Source organism: Centroberyx gerrardi, chromosome 22, assembly GCF_048128805.1.
Source record: "Centroberyx gerrardi isolate f3 chromosome 22, fCenGer3.hap1.cur.20231027, whole genome shotgun sequence".
Taxonomy (NCBI): domain Eukaryota; kingdom Metazoa; phylum Chordata; class Actinopteri; order Beryciformes; family Berycidae; genus Centroberyx; species Centroberyx gerrardi.
In genome coordinates, this window is record NC_136018.1 from 1709493 (window position 1) to 1724285 (window position 14793).

Genomic DNA, 14793 nt, shown 5'->3' on the forward strand with positions numbered 1-14793 from the left:
CTTGGCGCTCCGGTCCGGTTTGGTCCGGTTCGGTTCGGTTCGGTCCTTCTACCTGCAGTGACGTTAACGTCCGAAACGGTTTTCTGTTCTGCCTATGGTGAACCTAAACCACCAGTTCCACCTTTAACGTCTTCAATGTCCGAATCTTTGTTTCGTTCCAACTTCTAGTCGTTGGTTCCGCCTGTGTTGATTGTTTTGCGGTTTCTGTGTCTTCAATGTCCAAACTGTTGCGTTCGTCCACCTTGTCTGGCTTAATTGTCTAAACCGCTTGGTGGCTCCATCTGTGAGGAATGTAACTGTAAATCTCTCTGTTTGGTAGAGATAAAGGTGACGTTTCAATACTGTTGGCACAAGAGGCAGAAAAGTCTTCTCTCACTCTCTAATGTGGAATCTGAACTTTACTTTCTATCTGTAACACAATCTGGTTTGCTGTCTGTGTTTGCGATATGTTCGATTTTCAAATTTCACATTTACTGCGGGACGATGGAAGCAAGAGAAACAGTGCTAAACCAGTTTGGGATTCACGATTCTGCATTAGTAAGAGACAATCATGGCCGCTGAGGTCGTCTGTACGAACATTATACGATACAACGCGACTGCACCGTCACTGTGGTGTGTGTTCAGTGGTTGTTAGCGAGTTAGCTTGCGTGAAGTGTACTGTACATCAGTAATAGCTTATGAATCAACAATCGTTACCGCTGTCTTCTTGTACATTGTCGGCTCGTACGAAGCCGAGATTCCCTGCCTGAAGACTTTACGATGTTTCCCTTTTGGTTTCGGTTGACAGGAAGATGCTGGGCTTCTGAGTTAGGGGTCAAAGGTTCAGATTGGGTTTGTTAAAGGATCAAGAATGAGAAAAATCTCAGTCGTTTGAGGTGGAGGTGGAGGTGGAGGTGGTGGGTTTGATTCGATTCCCTGCGAGGCCGAGTGATTTTTCTGTTTCCTTATTCAAAAACAACCACACTTCAAAATGGCGGCCTTTCAGAAGAGCAGGGGAATGTGAGAGACAGGATTCATAGCAAAGGGGAAGTAAGTGAACAGAAGGAACAGCAACAAGAAAGGACAGTTCTTCATTTTTCATATCGAGGTTACATCCTTTTTGTCCGAATGTTCTTGCCGTTCAGGATCTCAGCAGCCTCCTGCCGGGCTGCATCACGGCGTCTGCGGAGGCAAATCTTGGATTCGGGTTTTTCAGGCGGCTCAGTCGAGTCTCTCTGATGTCATGATGGCGACAGACGACGAGTCCTGTTGTTCTGCACTGGTGTCACGACCCCTCAGTTCCAGCTCAGAGAAGGGTCAAAGGTCATTTAAGGCAACTCAGTCCAGCGTGGGCTTCCTCAGCCTGGGGGGGGAGAGGGAGAGGAGATATGAATAATCTTTTGTCAGATAATTTACATAAAACTGACTTTGAGACTCTGACATGTGATAAAAACAGACAACTATAACCTTAAAGTCACAATGAAACAGCATTTTGAGAGCATCTTGCTTCCTTAATGTGATGTATTTCCTGTTGAAACAGGATGTTGGGGCGGGGCTTAATGCAGGGAGGGATCATTCAAAAGTGTAAACCAATGGGAGATCAGTTAGGGAGAGAAAGGCAGTTTGATTGGATGGGAGGGCCAGAGGGGCGGGACTGTTTAAAAATCTGTGATGTATTATTGGTTGGAAAAAAAATTTTTTACGCCGCCTGGTACATGATGATGTCACCATTAAAGACACATTGATTTCCAGGAAGGAAAAGGAATGTGATTTTTATATAAATATACAATAAAATACATTTAGCCATTTATTGTTAAATAGGTGTATGTTATGACATGAAATTAGCTAACAAGGTGAAACAGTAATTTTTCATTTCATGGTGACTTTAAATACTGTAACACCTGAAAACACATTAACAGCAGCTGAAAGAATAAACTGAAAACATCTGATCTCTACAAACAGAAGTAAACCTTTACTGCAGCCTGAAATCAACACAACAGAGAGTATCATTCAGAGTACTGAGTGACAGCAGAGTAGTGGTTCCCAAACTGGGGCCCAGGGACCTCCAGGGGTCCTTGAGAGGGTTCCAGGGGGGTCCCCAACAAAATGAGGGATAGTCTAGTTTTAGGCTGCATTCACACCAAGCATATCTGCAGCGGGTCATTTAAACTCTGCAGTGTTTCCTCCTTCAGTTCAGTTGGTTTGTCCAGGTGAGAACGATGACCTTTGACCTCTGGAGGCACCAAATAACGGCAGCGAGAGTCTTAGTCCTCTAACAAGAGAACTGACACTCCAACTGCAGCAAACCACCCCGAAACGCAAGGGATTATGGGTAGAAGGAGACGGATGCGCAGAACAAAATGAAGTCTGGACTGATGCTCATATTCAGCTATTTCTTCAGGATTTGTTTTGACTCCGCCCCCCACCATCAACATCTCTAACCTGGCAGGATGACAGGTGACCAAACCTCTTCCCCTTTAACCCCCAGCTGCTCCAGCAGAGCTTCCCAGCAGCCACCAGAAGAAGACTGTGTTGTACTGGTCAGCTCCCAGTATGAATGTGTGGAAATATATGAATTTAAAGCAGGGGGTCGCTGAAAAAGAGCATGGAGCTCTGTCAACCCTCTCTGGACGAATAAAGGTTTGGTTGAACTGCTGAGCAGGGGGAAGAACACATTCATTCCTGGTCATAGGGGATAGTTTTGACATTTAGCTGATGCTCTTATGATGACTTACAATGAGAGCAACAGTAGAACAAGCTTCAATTTCTAGATCACCAACATTACAAGCAGCCAATAGGATGCTAGCAAGTAGCAACAAGCAACAGAATAGGAGCTGAAGGAGAGATGGAGTGGGTTTGTTTAAGAGGAATTAGAGAGCAGAGAGGGAATCTGAATCAGAGCGAGACGTGATGAGGTCACTGATGCAAACTGAAATATTCTGGAGGAAAAGAAAAATCTATGTGAGCAACTCTGCTGTTCACCTTTAATTAGAGTAATTTGAAGTTCTGGAGGTATTTAATGCTGCATTTATATGAAAATGTATTATTATTCTTTCTATGTGTAATACTACTACTATTACTATTTACTTTATTACTACTACTGCTACTACTATTACTATTACTATTACTACTACTGCTACTACCACTACTACTACTATTACTATTACTACTACTACCGCTACTACTACTGCTATTATATCTGGTAGTACTGGAAGTAGTACTTCTACTAGTCTTGCTTGTACTACTCCTAATAATAATAATGATAGTAGTAGTAGTAGTAGTAGTAGTAGTGGTAATAGACTAGCAGGAGGTGTAATAATAATAATCATAATTCTAATAATGACCTATAATAATAATAATATACTTTTACATCCACAGCACTAAAGCAGCAGTTCCCCAACTGAAACTTGCACTGAATGAAATGAAACTGTTAAGAAGTTGCTGTGCTCTGGATGGAGAATCAGCAGCTCATTAAACAGACTGCTCTACTTTATTATTTCCACTGTATGGAACTCCATTTATTTATCATGCAGCTTTATTTAGACTTCATCTAACCTGGCTCTATCTGATCTGTAATTCAGCAACCTTAAAACAACAGCTAAACCAGCTATTCTATTCTATTCTATTCTATTCTATTCTATTCTATTCTATTCTGTTCTATTCTATTCTATTCAGTGTGCTCCAATTGAACAATTTAAGGGGATGGTGGGCAGGATGTGTGCTTTCCCTTTATACTTCCCCTAAAATCTGCTATTAAATTACTAAATATTCGGATGAATTGCAGGTTTTTATTAGTGTGTGTGTGTGTGTGTGTGTGTGTGTGTGTGGTGGTGGTGGTGAAGGAGAAGGGGGGTGGGGTGGTGATGGAGGGGGGGAGGGGGGGTGTACCAGATAACCCTCTGCCTGCCCAGGACCCCCCCCCCGTCCCCATCTGCCGTTCACATTCATTGTGTCCGATGACGCCCAGTCCGCCGAGGCAGCACCCAGCGATAAAAATAGACACCTAAAGGTCCCGCGGGCTCTGCTTTATATTCCCGTTATTTAGACAGAAAAAAGCAACAAGGCAGGAGGAACAGAGGAGATCGCAATAAGCGCGCAGCTCCTCTAACGCTGCGATGGAGAGGCTGGGAGAAATGTGCCAGAATGTGTGAGATTTAATGTGAATCCAGTGGAATCAAAGGGAAAAAAATCATATTAATTTATTATAGCCTACCTGGTGATCAAAGTGACTCCAATTTTGCGTGCGTGTGTGTGTGTATGCATGTGAATGTGTGCGTGTGTGTATGTGTGTGTGTGTGTGCTGCTCTCCGTATGTGTACCAAATGTCCTCACAAGGATGCAAAAATGAGGGAAATCCTCCAAAGTGAGGGCATCCAGCCGCTCCTCCCCCCGCCACAGGCTATTCTACACTGTTTCGGGTTATTTTATGTTATTTTAGGGTATTTAAATGTAAAATAAACGGAGGTACTCACATCCCAGCGACCTGCTAGGTGTGCTGGTTGAATCCCGGCCGTCCGCTGACGCGCTGGCCCGACGGCCCTCCGGTGGTGCTGATGATGCTGGAGACGGTGGTGGCCATCGGTATCCAGCGGACCAAAAGATTTCCCTAAAAAATAAAATAAAAAATAGGAATAATAATTTGTATATTCCTGCAAAGTGTAGAAACGATCAGAAATAATCCTCGTGAATCCGCCTCGGCATTGTAACGTGTGAGCTGGGTGCGGGATTTGACTGAAACGCGTTACTTTGTGCTGTGGACGGACGTCAGGATGCTCTACTGGTGTCAAGCCAGACACGGTTTAAAATAAGAACACCACTTCCGGTCAGGACTTTTAAAATAAAACCCATATAGGAAAACGGGATACATAGAGGAAAACGTAATGCAAGTTTTCTTTGTGTAGCCTAATACAAGTACCACAATGAAAATAAAGGCTTCATTTTTAGTAGTAGTAGTAGTAGTAGGCTAGTAAATTAAAATTACAAATTGTATTGCTTTGTTTTATTTTTACCCAAAAATGTCCTTTTAGCTGCATATATGCATAGTCATAGGCTACAGGCTGTGGGAGGAGGCAAAATCCACTTAAACTCAGTTAACCTTACTTAACACACTTTTTTTAGGCTGTCAGAAGTCTTACAAATATAAATTCAGAGTATACATCCTAGTCAATAATATCAACCTGCTTAGGTTATGTGAGGATAGGGTTTTTAAAGGAAATAATAGGCCTACATAAACGGGTGCTTTACTGAAAATACAGTTCAGTGTTTTTAATGTTGGTGGTTGTTTCCTTTATGATGATCAGCCACTGGAGGTCATAGTTTATCCGTATTTATATTTACCACTACATCACTGTATAGCCTGTACGCCCATGCAAGATGCCCTATATATAGGGCTTCCAAAAAATCAGCAAAAACAAAAACATGAAAACACTAAATTTACAGGGTACCAGAATAATTTACAGCTAGACATTCTCTTAATATGTAATCTCATGATTCCACTGAGTTATTTGCTAGATTTTGTGTTGCTCCTTGCAGCCCAACACTGATTTTTTTTTGTCTTCAAAATGACAAAATTCTACGCTTTTACTTTGAAGGCAACACCGCCTGATTTCCGGTCTTGCTCTGGTTAACGCTGTCTAGCTTGATGTACCTGGATGCTCCGTCTGTCTGTGTGACAGCTGACGGCCATGCGCGTTCACGCATCAACCTGGATGGGTTGTAGGTTGTGCGCGCACACGCAGCGACTGGTACGCGCACGCAGGAACACGCATGTACACACGGGTACACATGCACATACACATACTGTACACATAGATACAGGCCTATACAGTACATCTACGTACTGTGTGTACAAATAAATACTACTACTACTACTACTACTACTACTACTACTAGCCTACTAGCCCACTACTACTACTACTAATAATAATAATATTAAGTCAAGCCCTTTTGTAAAGTCTGACTCTTTACCCACCTGGAAGGAGTGAATTGAGACTCGAAAAAAACTTTACTGGGTGTAAAAAAAAATAATAATAATAATTATTGGATGTAAAAAAACAACAACATTAGCCTACAGCATTTTAAAGCTCAAATATACAGTATATACAGCCAGTCTCTGAGTCGTTGACTTTACAGATGAGAGAGCATTATTTATCCTCTTCACTCTGGTTTTGTTGAAGATGAGATGAACACATTTGCTGTGTCAGTGTGTTGTTTTGAACACAGGCTGTGCAGAAAATTTCTACCAAAGTGTGTTTCAGTCCAACAGACACACCGTTACCATAAAGAGTGTATAAAGGCGACCAGCACTCTGTGCATGGACTCATACTACCTGTCGGGCTATAACTTTTCATATGGCAACACAATTAATAATCTAAGCAATAGAAATTAGGGCAAATTAGGCTGACTGTGACGTGGGAATATGGAAGCCAAAGGCAAAATGTACACGCTGTAAATATGCTACTTACTTTTACCGCTTTATTAAAAAGACATATTATGTTTTGATGAAAATTAAATGATAATTTAAACACATTTTGATACAGTAAAAGACCGCAAAATAAAAGCGCGGTGACTTTTACTTTGAAGGCTGATATTTATTATGACCGGAAGTGCGTGTCCTTGTTATGTCAAGGTTCGCACGGTGCTTCGCCTCCCAGTTCGACCAGCGCACTGACGGGTTCACTACCTCTTTTCAGCCTTTACATTTCGTAAAATCTTTGTAACTGTTTTGTAAATTATCTTTTTTATATCTATTGAACGTTATCCAACGGTTATTTATACGTGTCACATCGCGCGACGTTGTTATTCATCGCAAATTTGTGTGACATTTCTCGCCATATCTGCTCCGAAGCTCGCTAACGTTAGCTCGCCTGCTAGCCAACATTCACTCTTCAAGGAAACACTTGATTCAGCATTGTCGTACTCATGGATCAGATAGGAGTTACTACAGAAACACCAAAGGTGAGTCGCTCATTTGGCCGGCTAGCTTTTGTAGCCGTCTTGTCAACTGTTAAACTCCACAAAGCTAAGTTAGCTAGCTTGCTTGGTAGCGTTAGCTAATGTTAGACACATTATCCAATATGGCCTGAGTGAGTGGACCTAGCCATAAAAGGCTGAAGTTAGTTGGCCGGTTAGAGCAGTTGAGGCAGAAACGCAGTGACAGTCGCAGGGAGTGCTGTAATAATGTATTTTGGCCTACATAGCAATAAGGTGACTTGCTGTTCTATTATCACAAGTCTCATTTAATATCTAACTTTATCAGCATGATGACGACATGATACTGTAATATACTGTAACGTTACTACGGGGGAGGGACTGTGGGCATGCCCGGACTTGTCTCACTCTCATTAGTTTCCATTCATTTCCATATTTTCTGCTTCTTGTAACTTCCCCATTTATGTCTTATCTGTGTCATAACTGTGTGTGTATATATGTGTTTTATTCTTTTAATTGTGAATCACGTTGTACTTTGTCATAGAAAGGAAAGTGCCATAGGAATAGTTTATCATTATTGAAATATAGGAGGGGATATTTCTCACTATATGTTATAATTTCTGTGATTACCTTAAATCTTTGAAACACACCTGTCAAGTCAAGTAAAATAATTTTTAGTAGTTCCCCTCTCGCACCAAAAGAGCTACAGGGATAGCAATATCAGTAGAGGTGGTTATGAGAGAGGGGGGGGGGGGGGGGTTAAAAAAAATCTGTGATGACATCATGAGTTGGAATTTTTATTTACGCCTACTGGTACACCAACTAAAAATAAAACATTTTCAGGAAGTTAAATGAATGGGGTTTGGATTAAAAAAAAGAAGAAGAAAATTTTATAAAAAGGTGAATATTTGGTAGCCTATGTGTTTTTTAAATAGGTGTATATGATGACATGGAAGATTAGTTAACAAGGTGAAAAAGCTGTTCATTGTATTCAAACAGAGAACATCTTAAGCAACAACACCTCAATTTCTTATTAAAAATGTTTCTTGTTTGCTGAAAAATCGGAAATATTGAGTTAGTTAGTTGCTATTGCAATATTCAGCAAAATAATCACAGTATGATTATTCGTCAGTATCATGCTGACTAAGTCACTCTGGGAGAGTCGACTAAATGTTATGGTTGGTTTGGCTTCGGTCAGGGTTAAAATAGGCATGTAGGGGTGATGGTTAAGAATGAGGGTTAGGCAAATGAATGTAGTCAGTGCATGGTAATAACACTGTGTGTGTGTGTGTGTGTGTGTGTGTGTGCAGCCTCAGAGCCCGTGGGGCTCGGTGGCCCCGGCGGCTCCCTCCTGCTCGCTGGCTGATGTGATGAGCGAGCAGCTCGCCAGACAGCTGGACGACGAGAACAACGCCTTCCCCACGCTGCCAGAGTGAGTCCTCACCAGCGCGTGTGTGTGTGTGTGTGTGAGAATAGAAAAGAACTCCAAAATGAGGGTTGGTTACCTACCTGTGTGTGTGTGTGTGTGTGCGTGTGTGTGTGTTTTGATGCTGGCCTCTCATCTTTCTTCACTGACCACTAATCAATATCTTTCTCTCTCTCTACCTCTCACTTCAATTCAAGGTGCTTTATTATTACACAGCTTTGTTGAATCTTTAATTCTGATTGGTCAGTGAAGGCATTCTGCGGTCCAAGATTAGTCTGGTCGATTGTGTTCATTTCTAATCAAATTAATTGGTGCCATCTTGTGGCAAAATCACATTAGTCCTCTGTTACAGCAGGCAGTCCTGTCTGTAAATGACTTTAGCTTCTAATAAAATTATTTTAAATCAGTATTTTGTGTCATATGATTAATGTATTTTTGAAGTAGAGTTTAATCCTCTGCTTCATATCAGTGTGTTGTGTCATTGTGTTTATTTTGTGATAATGACCAGCTTGCTGTATGTTTATGGCGTGTACTTTTTATCAACGAGGCTGAACAAACAATATGTCCGAAGCATCAAGATAGAAATATGGAGCCATAAACCACTCGCTCTTTATTTCTGTGTCTCTGTTCCCTCTGTATTCAGTATAAAGTGCTTCTTTAACATGGAAGCTGACAAAACTTCTATTCCCAAAGCATCAAGGCAGAGATTTTTCGATAATAAATCTTTGTCTCTTTCTCTCTCTCTTTACTTGTCTTTCTTGTTCCTCTGTTTTGCTCTCTCTCTCTCTCCCCCCCTCTCTCTCTCTCTCTCGCCCCCCCTCTCTTCTCTCTCTCTCTCTCCTCTCTCTTCCTCTCCCCCTCTCTCTCTCTCCTTCCCTCCCCCCTCTCTCCCCCTCTCTCTCCTCTCTCTCTCTCTCTCTCTCTCTCTCTCTCTCTCTCTCCCTCTCTCCCCCCCTCCCCTCTCTCTCTCTCCTCTCTCTCCCCCTCTCTCTCCTTCCCTCTCTCTCTCCCTCCCTCTCTCTCTCCCCCCCTCCCCTCTCTCTCTCTCTCTCTCTCTCTCTCTCTCCCCCCCCCTCTCCTTCCCTCTCTCTCTCTCCCCCTCTCCTCTCTCTCCCTCTCTCTCCCCCCCTCCTCTCTCCCCCTCTCTCTCTCTCTCTCTCCCTCTCTCTCCCTCTCCCCCTCTCCTCTCTCTCATCTTCCCTCTCTCTCTCCTCTCTCTCTCGTGCTCTCTCTCTTCCTCTCCCTCTCTCTCTCTCTCCTTCCCTCTCTCTCTCTCTCTCCCCCCTCTCTCTCCCCCCCCTCCTCTCTCTCTCTCTCTCCCCCTCTCTTTCCCCCTCTCTCCTCTCCCCCTCTCTCCTCTCTCTCTCCCCCCCCCCCCAGCCCCGGTGCAGATCTGTTGTCAGGGGAGGACACGGAGACGACCAGCGACCTGATGTTGGCTCAGATGCTGCAGACGCAGTACGACCGCGAGTTCGATACCCAGCTCCGCCTGGAGGAGAGGAAGTTCAACGGAGACAGCAAAGGTGGAAAATAACAAAATAATCATATTTAGTATAGCGCTTCTCAACACAGAGTTAAAAACCTGATTTACAAACCAGTATGTAACAGTATCATGTAACAAAAACATAAAATCAACAGCAAAGTAAGAAATATAACAGTAAGTCAAAAAAAAGAGATAGTGTACTTCTTATAACAGACAGCAAAGGTAAATTTGTTGCCCCTTTTTGCTGAAATAGGCTTCCATTGAATCTGAAAATTTGTTTTAAACAACTTGAAAACCCACGAGAATCACTGCAGTTGATGAAAATATGTGTAGAGAAGGGTGAGGAAATGCTAAGAGTTTGTTGAAAGTATAATTAAAGTTTTAAAGACTTGTTTCTGCGTGTGTGTCCAGTGTCCATCTCCTTTGAGAACTACCGCAGGGTCCATCCCTACGGAGACAGCGACAGCTCCGAGGACGAGGTGGACTGGCAGGACACCAGAGACGACCCCTACAGAGCCGGTAACAGACTTATATACCGCTAACAGACTTATATACCGCTATATCTGTCCCACAGAGCCGGTAACAGACTTATATACCGCTAACAGACTTATATACCGCTATATCTGTCCCACAGAGCCGGTAACAGACTTATATACCGCTATACCTGTCCTACAGAGCCGGTAACAGACTTATATACCGCTAACAGACTTATATACCGCTATATCTGTCCTACAGAGCCGGTAACAGACTTATATACCGCTATACCTGTCCTACAGAGCCGGTAACAGACTTATATACCGCTAACAGACTTATATACCGCTATATCTGTCCTACAGAGCCGGTAACAGACTTATATACCGCTAACAGACTTATATACCGCTATATCTGTCCTACAGAGCCGGTAACAGACTTATATACCGCTAACAGACTTATATACCGCTATATCTGTCCTACAGAGCCGGTAACAGACTTATATACCGCTAACAGACTTATATACCGCTATATCTGTCCTACAGAGCCGGTAACAGACTTATATACCGCTAACAGACTTATATACCGCTATATCTGTCCTACAGAGCCGGTAACAGACTTATATACCGCTATATCTGTCCCACAGAGCCGCTAACAGACTTATATACCGCTATATCTGTCCTACAGAGCCGGTAACAGACTTATATACCGCTATACCTGTCCTACAGAGCCGGTAACAGACTTATATACCGCTATATCTGTCCCACAGAGCCGCTAACAGACTTATATACCGCTATATCTGTCCTACAGAGCCGGTAACAGACTTATATACCTCTATATCTGTCCTACAGAGCCGGTAACAGACTTGTATATTGTCTGTCAGACAGTTGCATTACTCTCCACTAGGGTTGTCACGGTGATGTCATTTTTACACCAGTGGTGCTTCGCTCCTCAAGCCCGGTCATACCGGTTATACCACTAGAGGGCGGTCTGAGCGCTCTCAGTCACAAGTCAGTCACAGCTTATTTAACACTGGAATGGCCACTCTGAAGTTTTAATTATCAATATATTATATCAAAATGTGTCTCATACAGTTTGTACACATTATTATGAAAGCAGGCATTGTAACTTTAAACTTTTTAATGGGAGATTTCTAACCCTGCTCAACACTCAGATATAAAGTTACCATGCAGAGACTTCACTGCATGCTGTCCCTGATCACCAGTTGGGTTCCACTGGACTCACCGCTCTCACTGTAGGAGTCACTAATCACAAAGTCACTAATCCTAAACAGCCACCGCCACAAGTGAACTGTCAACCTGTGGGAAACACTGATCAGTACGTTGTTAGTATGTGTTTATCATTTAGAGGCCAAACTGGGAAGGTCTGAATATATACTTTTATTTTTTTGATTACAAAACAACACCGCCCACTGTGACAACCCTGCTCTCCACTAGCTAATCCATCACAGTGAGACTGAACCGTGTCTGTCTGGTCCAACAGAAAAACCCCAGGCCACGCCCAGGAAGGGATTCACAGGGAAAGGCAAGAACATCACGACCAAGCATGATGAGGTGGTGTGTGGCCGCAAGAACACCGCCCGCATGGACAATGTGAGACAGCTTTATACTTCCTAATACACTGTTACAGCTTTTATCCACAATGTAAGACAGGTTTATACTTCCTAATACACTGTTACAGCTTTTATCCACAATGTAAGACAGCTTTATACTTACTAATACACTGTTACAGCTTTTATCCACACTGTAAGACAGCTTTATACTTACTAATACACTGTTACAGCTTTTATCCACAATGTAAAACAGCTTTATACTTACTAATACACTGTTACAGCTTTTATCCACACTGTAAGACAGCTTTATACTTACTAATACACTGTTACAGCTTTTATCCACACTGTAAGACAGCTTTATACTTACTAATACACTGTTACAGCTTTTATCCACACTGTAAGACAGCTTTATGTTTATTAATACACTGTTACAGCTTGTAAGACAGGTTTATATTTATTAATACACTGTTACACCTTATATTGACAATGTGAGACAGGTTTATACTTACTAATACACTATTACAGCTTGTATTGACAATGTAAGACTCTATAAGCATATTAATGAGGAAAAACTGATTTAACTGGTTCTGTTTTATACATCATGGTGATTCTGGAGGGACGTTATACCTTTTTGTTTTTCTACCTTTTCGTGAAACACTTTGTAAACTCTGCTTTTAGCACTTCTCAGTCATACATGATCATGCTAGGGCCACAGGGATATTTGTTCCATCTCTTATCAGGGTGCTGTAACCTCTGACCTTTGACCTCCCAACTGTTGGCTGCTTGTAATGTTGGTGATTTAGGAATTGAAGCTTATTCTACTGTTGATCTCATTGTAAATCATTGATCAGTTTGCTCCAGAGGTCCATGTTGGTGACGGGTTGGGGATGGATCTGAAGTTGTCCAATCAGGTGTTTAACTCTCTGAAGCGTCACTGTCAGAACGAGCAGCGCCGCAGCGCCCGGCTGCACGAGAAGAAGGAGCACTCCACCGCCGTGCGTTGACACACACACACACACACACACACACACACACACACATTCTCTCTCTCGCTTTCACGCATACACACTACAAGACACTTACAACACACTCTCTCTCTCCCTCACACATACTACACATGCACTGTCTCTCTCTCTCTTTCTCTCACATGCACACAAACTACTAAAAACAAAAATTACACACACTCTACCTGTAAGAAACTCATTACACTTTCTCTCTCTCTCTTTCTCTCCCTCCCTCCCTCCCTCTCCTTCCCTCCCCCCTCAGGAACAAGCGGTCGACCCTCGTACTCGTCTGCTGATGTACAAGATGGTGAACGCCGGCGTGCTGGAAAACATTAACGGCTGCATCGGCACCGGAAAAGAGTCTGTCGTCTTCCACGCCGACGGAGGGAGGTGGGTGGAGGGAGGGAAAAGGGAGGGAAGGATGGGTTGATAGATAGATGCATGGATGGATTCTTATGCGCTGTTATTCTGAAGTTAGAAGTTAGGCATGCGGACATATTCTCTCCTACGTCTACAGTTGTTTTCATTTATGTTTATTTCAGGTGCAAAATGAGTCGTATATTTCATTGTAACCGGCATTAAAAAATCTTAAATTTAACGTGTGTGTGTGTGTGTGTGTGTGTGTGTGTAGCCTGGAGGAGCAGCCTGTTCCAGACGAGGTGGTGCTGAAGGTGTTCAAGACGACGCTGAACGAGTTTAGGAACAGAGATCGCTACATCAAGGACGACTATCGCTTCAAAGATCGATTCAGCAAACTGAACCCGCGCAAGATCATCAGACTCTGGGCCGAGAAGGAGATGCACAACCTGCATAGGTAACAACTATACTGCTAATACTACTAGGGCTGAACGATTTTGAAAAAAATATCTAATTGCGATTATTTTGACTGATATTGCAATTGCGATATGATTTGCGATATTAGAGGGAATGATAATTTTTACATCATTATTCTCATTTTCATTGAAAAACGTATTAAAATGATTATGGTGTGATTTTTGCGGGGATGTGTACCAAACGTTGGTACAGATGTAGACTTAAGAAAACAAATGTTTTCTTAAGTCTGTAGAATATGATGTGTAGGCCAGGACATCTCTATTTAATTTAAAATGGTATTTTGACACACATTTCGCCTTTAACAAATATTGCGCCTAAAATTTTGATTAATTGTTCAGCCCTAAATACTACTGCTACTAATACTGCTACTACTACTGCTGCTACTAGTACTGCTACTACTACTGCTGCTACTAGTACTGCTACTACTACTGCTGCTACTAGTACTGCTACTACTACTGCTGCTACTAATACTGCTACTACTAGTACTGCTGCTACTAGTACTGCTACTACTACTACTGCTACTAGTACTGCTACTACTACTGCTGCTACTAATACTGCTACTAATACTGCTACTACTACTGCTGCTACTAGTACTGCTACTACTACTGCTGCTACTAATACTGCTACTAATACTGCTACTAGTACTGCTGCTACTAGTACTGCTGCTACTAATGCTGCTACTAATACTGCTACTAATACTGCTACTAATACTGCTACTACTAGTACTGCTGCTACTAGTACTGCTACTACTACTACTGCTACTAGTACTGCTACTACTACTGCTGCTACTAATACTGCTACTAATACTGCTACTACTACTGCTGCTACTAGTACTGCTACTACTAATACTGCTACTAATACTGCTACTAGTACTGCTGCTACTAGTACTGCTGCTACTAATGCTGCTACTAATACTGCTACTAATACTGCTACTAATACTGCTACTACTACTGCTGCTACTAGTACTGCTACTACTACTGCTGCTACTAGTACTGCTACTACTACTGCTGCTACTAATACTGCTACTACTACTGCTGCTACTAGTACTGCTACTACTACCTACTACTGTTGCTACTAGTACTGCTGCTACTAA

At 42.4% G+C, this 14793-nt stretch overlaps 1 protein-coding gene across 1 annotated transcript in view; it reads left to right on the plus strand.

Moving 5' to 3' along the window:
* The first annotated feature begins 6655 nt into the window (after positions 1-6655).
* Positions 6656-14793, plus strand: part of riok3 (RIO kinase 3 (yeast)) — a 12192-nt gene continuing 4054 nt past the window's right edge. The window contains 8 exon segments of the mRNA XM_078291435.1: positions 6656-6936; positions 8220-8341; positions 9716-9858; positions 10230-10337; positions 11793-11902; positions 12714-12857; positions 13129-13256; positions 13498-13680. Of these exon segments, the coding sequence (XP_078147561.1) occupies positions 6901-6936; positions 8220-8341; positions 9716-9858; positions 10230-10337; positions 11793-11902; positions 12714-12857; positions 13129-13256; positions 13498-13680 (974 nt within the window). The 5' untranslated portion in view covers positions 6656-6900.